Source organism: Pleurodeles waltl, chromosome 4_2, assembly GCF_031143425.1.
Source record: "Pleurodeles waltl isolate 20211129_DDA chromosome 4_2, aPleWal1.hap1.20221129, whole genome shotgun sequence".
Lineage (NCBI taxonomy): Eukaryota > Metazoa > Chordata > Amphibia > Caudata > Salamandridae > Pleurodeles > Pleurodeles waltl.
In genome coordinates, this window is record NC_090443.1 from 1019615065 (window position 1) to 1019629589 (window position 14525).

A 14525-nucleotide genomic window follows, 5' to 3' on the forward strand; every position below is an offset into this window, starting at 1 on the left:
GCTGCAACATCACTGGAGTGCCCAAAAGCACAAGGTGTGCTATACTCAGAGACATGGCCAAGGTAAGAAAGGCTGAAAGACGACCACCACTGAACAAGACACACAAGCTGAAACGTCAAGACTGGGCAAAGAAATATCTCAAGACTGATTTTTATAAGGTTTTATGGACTGATGAAATGAGAGTGAGTCTTGATGGGCCAGATGGATGGGCCCGTGGCTGGATTGGTAAAGGGCAGAGAGCTCCAGTCCGACTCAGACGCCAGCAAGGTGGAGGTGGAGTACTGGTTTGGGCTGGTATCATCAAAGATGAGCTTGTGGGGCCTTTTCGGGTTGAGGATGGAGTCAAGCTCAACTCCCAGTCCTACTGCCAGTTCCTGGAAGACACCTTCTTCAAGCAGTGGTACAGGAAGAAGTCTGCATCCTTCAAGAAAAACATGATTTTCATGCAGGACAATGCTCCATCACACGCGTCCAAGTACTCCACAGCGTGGCTGGCAAGAAAGGGTATAAAAGAAGGAAATCTAATGACATGGCCTCCTTGTTCACCTGATCTGAACCCCATTGAGAACCTGTGGTCCATCATCAAATGTGAGATTTACAAGGAGGGAAAACAGTATACCTCTCTGAACAGTGTCTGGGAGGCTGTGGTTGCTGCTGCACGCAATGTTGATGGTGAACAGATCAAAACACTGACAGAATCCATGGATGGCAGGCTTTTGAGTGTCCTTGCAAAGAAAGGTGGCTATATTGGTCACTGATTTGTTTTTGTTTTGTTTTTGAATGTCAGAAATGTATATTTGTGAATGTTGAGATGTTATATTGGTTTCACTGGTAATAATAAATAATTGAAATGGGTATATATTTTTTTTTGTTGAGTTGCCTAATAATTATGCACAGTAATAGTCACCTGCACACACAGATATCCCCCTAACATAGCTAAAACTAAAAACAAACTAAAAACTACTTCCAAAAATATTCAGCTTTGATATTAATGAGTTTTTTGGGTTCATTGAGAACATGGTTGTTGTTCAATAATAAAATTAATCCTCAAAAATACAACTTGCCTAATAATTCTGCACTCCCTGTAGAGGCTTCCATTGGAAACCATGATTAACAATATTTTAGCCTTGCTGGGAAGTGTCAGGGCTGTTTCATTAAAAATATGGCATCCTTGCTGGAACGTGCTTCTAATATCCATCACTGATGTATCCGCTCTGTTGAGAAGAGCTGGCCCTGCCTTGTTAGAAGTATTTCAGCCATGGCAAGAAGCGCTGGTGCGCATAATCAATTGTGTATCAGCCCGATGAGCTGTTATGTTGTTTTATAGGTTTTATAGTCCCGTTCAGGTGTGAGTTTACTAATGAAGCATTATGAGTTCTTGCCTTTCACTGTAGTTGATTAGCCCATCTTTGCCCCACCACTGGTACCCACCTCTCTCAGCTGTGAGTAGCTGGTGTACATGTGTTCCCATTCCCAGCACTGGAGCTGGCCGTAGAATATAGGTGTGATAGACTCTTGTGTTGTAGGTAGCAAGGCTGAGGATGTTACAGGAAGAAGCAGGTATTTAGGTTGAAAAATTGCAGCTCAGGCAACTGTTGCCATCACTAGATTCAAACTAAGGTGGATCTCTGACTCAATAAAAAAAACATGGACTCTAATACACAAACCCCCATAGTAGCCATCCTGCCTCCCAGGCCCTTACGTAGAGCAGTGAAAAGCATTGCTAATGGTACAAAAGAACTATTTTAAGGTATGGAACTGTAACGAAACTATGGTACTGTAACAAAATGTCTACCTAATGAAGCTAACTCTGGGAATTTGTTTATTTTTATTCACCTTCTAGATGCTGCGGACGGACCGAACTGTGCCTTACTTTGAAAAAGCGCTTTTAGAATGGTATCCCAGGTGGATCAATGAAGGTCAGTGGCTGGAGAAGGCCTTGAAGGCTGACAGTAAGGCTACAGATAAGTCCAGCCACTATTTTAAAGTATTCAGAGAACAATTTGGGAAAGAAATCAATAACTCGACCCCGATCGCTGTTCATGAAATGTTGGCAGAGCTTGGACGCTCAGTGGGGTATGTGACATGGCCAGGGATCCCATCAAAACACCCATCAGCCACCTGCTTTGTGCTAAAAGATGAATATATCATCACCAACCATCATGTGATCCAGCAAATAGTGGGTGTGGGCAACACACAGGAAGGAATGTGGTCTCAAATGATTAGGGAACGTGCCAGTATTCATTTTGTGCACACACACGATGTCCCTCACGATAAGGACCATGGCTGGTTTTCTGTTAAATCCTTGACAAAATGTCATGACAGCAGTCTGGATTATGCCATCCTGCAGTTAGAAAAGAAAGAAAAAATTCCACCTGGGCTGGCAACAAAAATTCCTAAAAATATACCAAACGACCTCATCTATATCATTGGCCACCCAGATGGTGGCACCAAGGCAACTGACACCTGTAAAATCATTACCTACCCTGATGATGTGTTTAAAATGAGGCTTCAGGAAGGGGCCAAACTCCTCTGCCATCCAGCCAACTGTGTAGGTGTGTTTCCTCAAGGAGATTATGATTGCTTGCATTTAATGAACCGACGTTATTGTGAAACAGCGGGTAAGGATTTTCCGGAACTTCTGCAAGAAGACAAGCTAGCCTATGACACCTCCTTTTTCTGGGGCTCTTCCGGTTCCCCTGTATTCACTAGCATGGGGGGCCTTATTGCCTTGCACACTTGTGGATATATAGGCAAGTTTCAATGGAAGCCGAAGCACATCCTAGAATTTGGCACCTGCATGACTGCGATTCGCTCACATGTTGAAGAAACAGACAAGGAGTTGTATGAGAAATTGTTTCACCAAGAGAGCAATGTTCCAATGGAGTTTGATTAAGTCATGACCAACTGAAATTATGACCGTAACCAACTCACCCAAAGGCTTTAGGCTTTGTGCCCTTATATCCAAAAAGAATGACTTTTCATTCAGCCCCAGAAGATTTGTACTAAAGCAATGCTACATGTGCTAAAAAGTAATAAGTGTAAAAGTCCAATGTGAGTCTTAAAAGACTACCACCAGCACTGCAGAATGCTGTGGTTGTCATTTCCCAAGCCTTCCACCACATTTAGGGCCAGATTTACAAGAAAGTGGCGCATTAGCTGTGATGCACCACTTTTCTTGCACTCCCCCGCACCCCCTAACGACACCAGTGTGCGCTGTATTTACAATACGGCAAACCATGGCGCACAGTAGGACAATAGTGTCATAAATGACGACGCTGTTGTGGTACTTTGCAGGATTAGTGCCATAAAATTATGGTGCTAATCCTGCAAAGTAATGGGAGGGCCTTTGAAGCAATGGGGGTGTCACTTTAATGCCTGCTTTGAGCAGGCGTTAAAAATGACGCAAAAAATGGTGTCGTGAAAATTTTTAAATTTAATTGCGCCATTTTTACGGGCCTCCCTGCGCCAGAATGCCCCCCTTGCATACATTATGCATGCATAATGTGGTGCAATGCAGGCATTGCGCCACTTTGAAAATATGGCGAAGGAGAATGGCCTCCGTAATGCCACATTAGGGTAAAAAAAAAATTCCGCTAGTGTGGCGCTAAGAGGTGCTAGGGCCTTGTAAATCTGGCCCTTCATTTCCTATCTATTTCATGAATACCAAGGCTTGCTAGTCTTGACTTCACCTCATTCCTCTTTCGCCCCCACACACTACACTTTTTGTCTCATCTTTTCCAGGTTCTTTTTCATTCCCCAATTTCCCTTTGTCACTGCTGTCTTGTCTTTTTTCTTCCTCCATCCTTCTCTCATTTGAGTCTTTCACTCTCTTGCTCTTAGTCAAAGTGTGATGATGAAAACTAAGTCCCGGTGCCCCAACATGAGCCTTGAAGCTCAACACCAGTACAAATTAAGCATTCCATTAAAGGATGTACAATTTGTACATTCCAAGAGTGCTTTAATATTTCCTTTTTGAGGTTTGTTTCTGGAACTAACATAGTAGTGTTTTTCAATGTTTTTATTAGTATTATAATTTCCTGTCTTTTTTTATTTTTATCCTCTGTTTGAGACTCTATCAGAAACTTTAATGATTTTGCCTACACCACTAGTTAAAAGCCACTGCTTAACCGACTGGAGAAAACAGAAGTCTGATTTTTGAAAGGTTGTGCTAAGGTATTCCAGTTCTCCTGGTGCTTGTAGTGCAAAACGGTTAGCATAACCCACAATGCCATTTTGTGTACCTATGAGGATTAATTTGCAAAATGTGTGTTTGTGCTTTGTGTTAGTGTAAAATTACCTGTGAGCAAATCTGTACCACTGGTGGATAGTGGGATTTGCTTGGTGGGGTAACCCTGAAATGTTGGTGAACACCAACACATTTGAGAGTGTGGCTATTCACAGTTTTGTAAGAAACATTTCTAGACTGGATATGGGTAGAATTTTACACCTACCAAAGCATAAGAAATCTGTGCCAATAGCTGGAGGGAAACACCCCCAAAATTGATGGGGATACAGGAGAAAGGAGTTTCCCAAGTGGGGTAACACATCTGTTCCATTGGATAAAACAGAACAAAGTTAGCAAGGGGAATTTCCCTTTTGCTCGGAATTTACGCTTGAGTAAATGTACATGATGGCCATTTGCGCATGCGTTATTCCTTACTAAATGAGATTTCCCGGAAAGCTGTAGCTGTCACTGCTTTCCAAGTCTACTCCTGGAATTATTTGGGGAAATTCACAAAAAGTGTTACATTTTCTCAAATTGTATACGTGAACTATGGGAGATGTTACAGCCCTTTTCAATTTTTAGTGAGAACTTGTTTTCAAATACGCAGAAGAGGCATAGCATAGCTGTGCATATTGCACACAGGCACCAGTACAACATCTACTGCTGTACAACAGGTATTGCTAGACAGTGACATAGGCAGGGGGAATAATGGGTGAATGAGGTCAGCTACCAACGTGACATTCGAAATCTTTCAGGTACAGAAGGAAGCTGGAAATTAGAAGAGGTGGTCACCTCTTCTCATCTTGGTTTCTGTATTAGGTCTTCTTCCTTCCTCCACCAACATAAGTAGCTTTGTGGCGCTGTGAAAATATTAAGCCAGACACACATTTTCGTAAACACATTAGCAAACAGAAGGCCTCTTTTATTACCCCAAGAGCTAGGATGCTGTCTTGAACCATTAGCTACATGACAAATCTTTTAGATTTATGTCAGGGAATAAGTGAATTAAGAATAAATATACTCATATTGTTCAGCTTGCAGTTCTGAGGAATCTTCCTTTTTTCTGATTACAAAAAAAAAGGCATTACTCTACAGTGGGCCACAGACAGCAAAAATATCAAAAGCGAACACACAAGTATACTGATTGACTGCCCAGAGCCAAAAGTAATGGTTCTAATATAGCTCTAGGCTGATTGGTATTAAGGTTGACCAATCATATTGCTGTATCAATAGAAGCCTGATTGGCCATTCTTTAAACCAATCAGAATAGGTCCCTCTGTTAGAACCATTCTCATTGGTTTCTAGCAGCCAAATACAAAAGCTGGAAATCAGGATGTAGGAGTATCCAAACACAGGCGATATCTGTGTTCTGGTGTGAAATCTGCCATTTTCTCTAGTGCACGCCGAGAGCATAATTTTACAGTGTTTCAAACTATTTCCACTGCAGTCACAATGACCGTGAGGGAATTCAATGGCTGAAGTGAGCTGACCCACTGCCCCATGAAGAATGTTGTGGTGGGTGGAAGCAAAATGTAAATTACACTACCATAGACCAATGAATTAAGAGGACTGGCTGAAAACCCATGTGTCTGTAATTTATCTATTTCTATCAATTCATTGGAAAAAAAAAAAAGGTCCTAATTCTGTGGGCCATTTTGGAAGAGGAAAGTCAATAGATTGTTCTTTTTATATCTGCAATGTTTGTGTGTGTGCATCGATGGGCAAATGGGAATATTATAGAATCTTTGGATAAATGCATAAATTATTTAATGTATGGTTGAAAAGGTGAGTGACTGAGTACATGGATAGTTGAAGAAGAGTGCTTTGGTTTTTGGATGAAAGAATGAATGAGTAAGAGCATAGATGACTAAGTGATCACACTGGCGATTGCAGAGCTACCTCCTGCCCCCAAGAGGACTGCAGCCACCTACAGCATCCTAGCTTTAATTATTCAGGTGCTCACATGGGGACACCCAGGCCCAAGGGGTGTTGGAAACCCCTGTCTCACAGTTAATCTACATAGATCTCAGGAACTCCATCTCGCCTCTGTTGTATAGCATATCCAGGCTCCCACTGTACCATGCCAGCAGGGCCACACTGTCTAAGTAAGTCCGTCACTATTCCTTGAGCTCTAGGAAGCTAGCAACCACCTCCCTCCGCAAGTCTGCTCGTGGCTGCTTGTACAATCCTCTTGAATCCTCGTCTCATAGCGCCTCCTCCTCAACCGTTGCCCAGCTTCTCACGTCAGTCCATCACCTGCTATGAGGTGGCCTGTGGGGAGACTTCCAGTGATGGGCAATATCTCTGCGTGCCACCTTCGGTGCCAGATCCAGAAATCTATTGCCTAGTTTTCCCTCGGGCGCCCTTTGTACAGGCTATGAAGCAAAATTCTGCTGTATATAAATTCTCACGTTTTAGGGTGCACTCCAGATCCCTCGTGACATTCAGCCAGAACTGTGCTATGCTCCGGCATTCCCAGAACATATCATTTGATCTGGTGAGGAGTGAGGTACGTGCGGTGCAGGTAGTTAAACTATGTATTTAAATCTTGTATTACGAGAGGAGGAATAGGTGCGCCCCAGTACACGGGCCCATTCCTTACCCCAGAAGTGCCTCCCTGTATTGCCTTACCACCTAGTTATCAGTGTCGGCAAGTCGGCCATCCTCATGCAGTGCAATTGCACACATGAATAGAAAAAACTTCAATTCGCATCAAAATGAATGCTAAGAACCAAACAGAGTTTTGTTTTTGACAGGGGACCTCCAAAACAAACAACATTGGAAACCTTGGCTTGCCTGCATTCTGGATCCAGAAGTTAACAGTATGACTTCAACAGTCCACCTTCATTGGCTCCCTGTCAAGCCAAGAATCTCTTAAAAACACTGTTAAATGCAAGGACGTTCCAGGGCAGCCGGACCACTCCCCTGGTCGAACATTTTAACAGGTACTCTTGAGAAATAAGAGGCCTGAGTCCTAGCTTTCAGTTAATATTCTCAATCCCTACTTGTAAGCGATCCCCCTAAGGCGAGGGTTCGCTCCACACTATTGGGAGCCAGCTTTGGAATAGCCTTGCTCTACTCATCAAACTCATCCAATCACATCTGGAGTTCCTCAAGGCTGTGAAAGCCTTTCTTTTGTGTTATCTTAATTTGTTCTACTTTGGTTTTAGTTTCTTTTTAATGCCAAGATGTGCATGTTAGCAAACAATTTCTCCATAAATCATAAATCAGTGAATCAAAACACTGAAAAACATAATTGTGATGTGTTAGAAACAGAAACACTATATTTTAAAAAAAGATTTATGTAATGGCTAACCTCTGCTCTGTACACACTGAGGAGCTATCAGAACATATGTTCCTGCTGCAAAGGCCATTGCTTCTGCAATAACCCTCTTTGCCAGTAATCTTGGACCTTGTGACGTCAGCATAACAGTGCCAGTGTCAGCGATGTCTGAGTATAAGATCGATAGAAATACTTATGTAGTGTATACACTTACACTGGTACTTATCAGCAGTACACCTGTGGAGAAGAACTCTGTTTACCGACCCAGTGCCTTGAAACTTCTACTCACTGCTTTTGGTTTACTATAAAATGAGAAGCAATATAGCAAGACATGGTGATGTGGGTGGCCCCGGACGGTGTGTGACACATTCAGTCCGTCCTCACTTTTTAACCAAGAGAAATTTCCTTTCTTGGTCTTGTAGTTTTGATGCCTACAAACCCCTGGAATGTTTTGATGTGTAAATACCATGTGCTGCCTGCAGATGTCAAAATTAAAATGGAAGCGCTCAATCGTGTCTTACAAAGGGCTGTCAGCATGTGACCGCTGCCCTGAAGAGCATCTTCAACTGATACAATCCTTCTAGTTATTGGCCTGAATGCCATGGCTTCCGCAATGAAAGGTATACATTTACATCTATGGTCAGCCATGGTGCTCAGCCGGTGATGCTAATGCACGCTCTGAATTGTGCTAATTTCGAATACTGTCCACTATGTAAATGGTCTATGTTTTTAATATCCTAATAAACATTGAACATTTGAACACTGAACAATAGCTGAAAATATACATTGCTAAAAAATTCACCCAATCTACTATTTTTGGGACAATTTGCCACCCTCCATAACTAAAGCTGTGGCATGGTTCCCCCAAACAGTAACCCAAGGATAGTTCAGATCCAGTTTTTTTTAACAAGGTGCAATTCCAAGAATTGAAAGTAAGTAATGTGTAAGTGGTGGAGGACGCTGGTAGATTCAGTGTGTTGGATGCATTAAGAAGTCACCCACATGTATCACAAATGTTTCACCATAAATATTATTTTTAGAAAAATAAAAGAGGATAGTAACCCCAAAAATTTTTTTTTACTTAGAGAAGATCTAAACGTAAGATGCCCATCTTAGCTTCGGCAGAGCTCGGACCATGCATTAGTTTCCCCATATTCATAAAGCATAAATACATCTACAATGATTCTGGGTGGAACTCAAATAATGAGCGGTAATCCTGAAAATCCGGTTTGGATCTGATTCATCTGAACAATGTTCGTCACCTTGAATGCCCTTGCTCATTGTCTTAAAACTTTGGACTTCATATATTAAATGTGAATTTTGAGATTCATCAATTGGGAAAATGAATGAATCAGAATTTACAAATTGCAAATCAATATGTACTAACCACTGACTTTGCCAAATAGCAATTTCAAATTGCCAAGTGTTGATTTCCAGTTTGCGATTAGGCATGTCTTGTAAATTGCTAATGTACTGTTGCAAATAGCGCACATTGCAGCCACTGATGGCCTCATAGATTCAGAGACAGAAGAATTGTAGGTGGGAGTTGGACAAGAGTACACTTCACAACCACTAGAGCACAGTCCAAACAACATTTATGTCAAGCCAGGAGCTAGAGGAAGATGTTGCAAGAAAGAGGAGGTTTAATAACCAGGAACTGTAGCTCTTAGTAGAAACGTTTGTCACTGAAAACAACAAACTATTGGCAAAGGCGTCCCGTAACTCCTCAAAGGTTGCAACAAACAAATATGGAGATGCAACCATATTGCATTAAAGCAGTAGGTGTAACCAATAGAAGCACAGAGGAAGTATCCAAATACTCGTGTGAGCAGAGGTCCAGGACCAAGGAGCAGTTTTCGTTGCAGACAACTCTCAGACTAACTACCAGACCAACAACCAGAGTTACTCAGTCACCAGTCAAACCAATCACACAATAAATTCCATTTATGTATGGAGGCATGGAAAGACATTTGGTACTAGGCCGACAAGACAGGTCCTCTCAGCAAGGTCACAGCCAAATGTTACCTGAAGTACCAATTGGAACTCCTACTCCTCCACAGTTTGAGGGATTTGAGCAGTCTATGCTAATGATTCAGTTTATGCAGCATAGGGCCACGTTTGCGGTTCGCAGGAGGGCTGAGCAGCATAGGAAAACCTTTTGCAAGGGACAATGAACTCGTTACACCTGTCGGTGTTAACAAAAGCTGCTGAAGCATATGTGCCAAATGATTGCTTCTGTCCCAGATGCAAACGAACTGCTGACATCTGCAACACTATCATGTGCAGACCTCAAATATGCAGGTAGAGCATAGTCACTGCCCTGGTGATGTAGCCAGAACCCTTGCACGAATGACTAACCCACTTCAGCAAATAAAGACAGCTATTTTCAGCCCACATGTATAACACACCAGTGGAAGTTGAAGAGGCTTCAAGAGTTTGTGTTTCTGTAACCCCAATTTATCAGGGGTGATTGGAAAGTTATATGTATATTAATTAAATCCAATATCATCCAGGTAGCACTCTGGACCCTACCGACCACACCCTCATCCTGGACTCCGCACTCTCAATGAACCGTCAAGTCAGCGCAGCCTCCTCTGCCTGCTTCAACACCATGCGCGTGCTCCGGAAGATCTTCAAATGGATCCCAACCGAATCCAAAAGAACAGTCACCCAGGTCCTCGTCAGCAGCCGCCTAGACTACGGCAATGCACTCTACACCGGAACCACCCCCAAAGTACGGAAAAGACTGCAACGCATCCAGAACGCCTCTGCCCGTCACATCAAGAACGCCCCTAGACATAGCCACATCTCCATCCTACTGAGAGACCTGCACTGGCTCCCAGTACACAAGAGAATCACTTTCAAGCTTCTCACGCATGCCTACATAGCTCTTCACAACGCCGGACCAGAATACCTCAACCAAAGACTCTACACGCCCACCAGCCGCCAACCTCGCCCTCGCCACCATCCCACGCATCCGGAAGACAACAGCCGGAGGAAGATCCTTCTCACACCTCGCCACCAAGACCTGGAACTCCCTCCCCATCCACCTCAGAAGATCTTCCTCTCTATCGCAATTCAGAAAAGTCCTCAAAACATGGCTCTTTGACTGATCCCCACTGATCATCAACAACTGTTTACTTGCTGCCCCCCCCAAAGTCTTGAGACCTTAGTGGGTGACTAGTCGCGCTCTACAAGTCTGTTGATTGATTGATAGAATGTCCCTGAAAACCTTTGATATGGCACACCAACAGCTACTGTGTGCAGTAACTACATGATGCTAGGATAGGGCGCACAAAGTCTTCAGACAGACAAGCTGCATCCCACTAGCTTTAGAATCACATAATTATTGACACTATATTTAGAATAAACCACCTCCTCAGTTTGTTCTAACGGGGTCATGGGCGGTACATCAAACACACAAAAGGTGATGGGAGGCTGGGAAGCACTCCAACCCATCATTTGTTTGCCACAATGCCACCTCTGTTTGGACCCAGCAATATGTAAATCAGTCTTGACCCTGCTCCATTAGCAACAATCCAGCCGAAACTGCTAGGCCATGTCCTCCTTGACCCAGAATACAAGCAACCCAAGACTGGTTTCACCCTGATTGGGCTTGTCATTCGGGTGCAACTTGGTTCCAGCCAAGCATTTACCAGCATTGACATATTTACTTTTCCTTTAGCGAACCAGCACAATTTATTAGCAATAGTGTATTTGTACATTTTCATGTTGGACCCATAACCCCTCAACTTTGTGAAGGACATTTCTAGCAGTTGCTTCTGACTTGAGAGGGACTTTGAGTAAAGTTTTGAAAGGCTGGAGCCTTGTTAAAGAATTCAAGCTGTTGCTTCAGACTTAATAAGGACATCTAGCAATTACTTGAGGTACTGTAGCTATGTGAAATGCCAGACCAAGAGGCTTTGCCAATGCTTGTTCATCTTTGTGATTAGAGACCATGTTATGTGTCGCTTCCCCATTTCTTCACTGCCCCTGCATAGATGTTGAAAGCTGGGGAAGATTACTTGGAAGGGGGCACTCATAAGGAAAAAATTACAGATGGGTAAAGTGTCAATAACGGGGATGCTTTTTACCTTGGGGTTCCGAGTAACTTCACAGACAAATTGAGTTGTTCACTGTTAACCACTTATAATTCTATGTATTCCGTTGTCTAATTTTGCTAGTTCTAGAAATAATTAAAGGATAATCAGTTCTCTTTTTTAAAATCAGAAATCAATGTGTATATTCATTAACAACTACTAAACCTGTATATAAGGTACAAGTATAGTACATTGTCACATAGACTGGATGAACTCCAGAGATCCCATTTAAGGAACTACACTAATATACTTGTGTAAACTGGGTGTATACTACTCTGAGCATATGGTGAAAATAATATAATACCTGTTGGAGCAAGATGATATGTGTACTTGAAAGATAATATGTTGATACTCTTGATTTATAGTACCAGTGAAAAGTAATCATGCATGTTTTAATCATTGTTTCTTTTTATAAACATTTTTGACTTGTGTAATATCTGTTTATATGATTGTGTTATCTGTTCTGTTCCATTTGTTATATGAAACAATTGCCCACCCAATGATGCATCACTAAATTAACTAGTCTGTGCTTGCGACTGGCATTTCAGCAACCTTTTCATGCATTCAGTTCATGCAAAAGAGCCTTGTATATGGACTTGGTGAAAAAAGACTGGAAAACTCTCACTGTATCTTACCCCCAAATGCACTGGGCTTTCATTTAGAAGAAAATGCATAGAGTTCACTTTTAAATGTACAGAGACAGATCAGTGTTTTGGCACTATGTACGAAAATGAGAGACATCTACCATAGCCTTTGAAGAAATATACAATTGTATTCATATACGTTTACATATACATTCATATACATTTAGTAGAGTCCAGTAGACACTTTGTATGGAGTCAGAGAGATGGTTAGATACTCTCTCATCCTTTCAAGTAATCCTTCGGCTTGTTTATTTAGCACTGTAAAACAATGACAAAATCATATTGTCAGTAACTCACTCACTACTCTTTCATTGTATCACGTAGCAAATTGGTTTTTGCACCAAAGTCAACATTGCCTTTCTTGCAGCCTTTTATTTGAAACCTGCATATAGCACTTCTGTCTGCTCAACAAAGTCTTTAAATAATATGACTATAATCAAAGGATAGATGCAATACAGTGCTCAGTGAGAACCATCAGACCTTTTTTAAGTAGCACACTAGAGATCTAGACCCAGATGTACTAAAATGCAATTTTGCATCTCCTAAATAGCGACATGATCGAAATCGCTATTTAGGAAATGCAAAATGCTATGTAGAGAGATACTGATTTCCTAGGAAACCGCAATAAGGAATCCCACTGCATTTGTGTCAATAGGCCGCTTTGCATTTCCCAAATAGCGATTTATTATTAGGAAATCGCTACTTGGGAAATGCAAAACCAAGGATGGCAATGGGCAAAAGGCCCCCCTTTGTGCACCCCAAAAACAGTGGTGCACATGTAGAGCACACACATGCCCCAGGGGCATGTGTGTGCTCTATCGCAATTTAAAAAAAAAACATTTTGGGGTGCGTTTTTTAAATTGCACATGGTTACCATCGACTTCAAGTTGATGGTAATTGCATTTCCTAAATGCCCATATCGCATTTAGGAAATGCTTTGCACATCAGAATAGGAATAGCAAATAGGTGATCCTTATTTTCAGTTTCCTATTCTGGGGATCGCAAATTGCGATTTCTACAGGATAGAAATCGCCAATTTGCGAGTTCCTAAGGGCCTTTGTACATAAGAAAAGTTCGTTTTGCACTTCTTAACGGCCTGAAATACTGATTTGGACCGTTAAGAAATGCAAAAGAGCTTTGTACATCTGGCCCCTAGTTCTGTAAATCATAACCAGAAGCTTGAAATCTGTTGTGAAAGACCGAGTAATAGTCAATATGTCCTTTCAGGAAATCTAGTTCAACATTCAAGATTATGGTACAGTGGGGAAAAGGCTAAAGTACAGTTACAAACCCATTTGAAAATTGTGAATTAACGGAGTGCAGAATTATTACAGTTCAAATAATTCCGGAATTGACATAGCCAAGTTTGGCACCTACAACTTTGTGAAAGGCTGTATGTGAAGCAAAATACACCTTCAAGAAATTCACTTAGGGCCTAAATTTAGAGGACACGTAATGGATATTCCGTTCACCATATTATAAGAGTCATATGATATAATGCACATTTGTGATGGAGTGTCCTATCCGCCAACTCTAAATCAGGCCCTTAACGTCTTAAAGCCCATTTTAGGTTAAAGGACACTTAGGCCCATATTTATACTTTTTTGCACCGCATTTGTGTAATTTTTGGACGCAAAAGTGGTGCAAAATTACAAAATATAATTGTATTTTGTAAGTTTGCGCTGCTTTTGCATACAAAATGACGCAAATGCAGCGCAATAAAAGTATAAATATGGGCCTTAGCTTTTGGAGTTACCCCAGTCTTCGTTCATGCATTAAATCTTTTCAATATTAGGAAATACCGGATTGGAAAAGGGTGAAAGGGTATTGTGATGGGTAAAGTTACATAATGGTTGAAAGCATCTTATCAAAAAGAAGGTGAAGTGCTGTTTGGAGCTCACATTATAACCACTTAAATATGTGCCAATTAAACTTCTTTTAAACAAGTCAATCCCACGCCTCTCACGTATTTTCATAACTTTTCTGTGAAGATGTACATAAACATAAATACTTGATTTTATGTTTAGTATTGAATTCATTAATTAATATCCTTTGTGCCACCACTCCTAAGCTGGTTTTATTCACCACAACACCGGCTACAGGGGAGTGCAAGAAACTTCTTATCAAAATCCTATGTCCCTGTGAAATAAAAGCCAGATTTTTTTCCCTTGGTCTAGTTCCATTTCTATCCCATCTTTAGAAGCTCATAATTAAAAGAAATGTTGATAAGCAGGGATTGTTGTACTCTTTAAGCAGTGTGAGAATAAGAC

The 14525-nt window shown here is 41.6% G+C and overlaps 1 protein-coding gene across 2 annotated transcripts in view; it reads left to right on the forward strand.

The window, feature by feature from the left end:
- The window catches only part of LOC138293602 (serine-rich adhesin for platelets-like), a 620895-nt gene extending 606689 nt beyond the window's left edge, over nucleotides 1-14206 (forward strand). For both annotated transcript variants that reach the window (XM_069232871.1, XM_069232872.1), the window contains one exon: nucleotides 1844-14206. In XM_069232871.1, coding sequence (XP_069088972.1) covers nucleotides 1844-2896 — 1053 coding nt within the window. In that variant the 3' untranslated portion in view covers nucleotides 2897-14206. The remainder of the gene's footprint in view (nucleotides 1-1843) is intronic.
- Nucleotides 14207-14525: the final 319 nt, after the last annotated feature.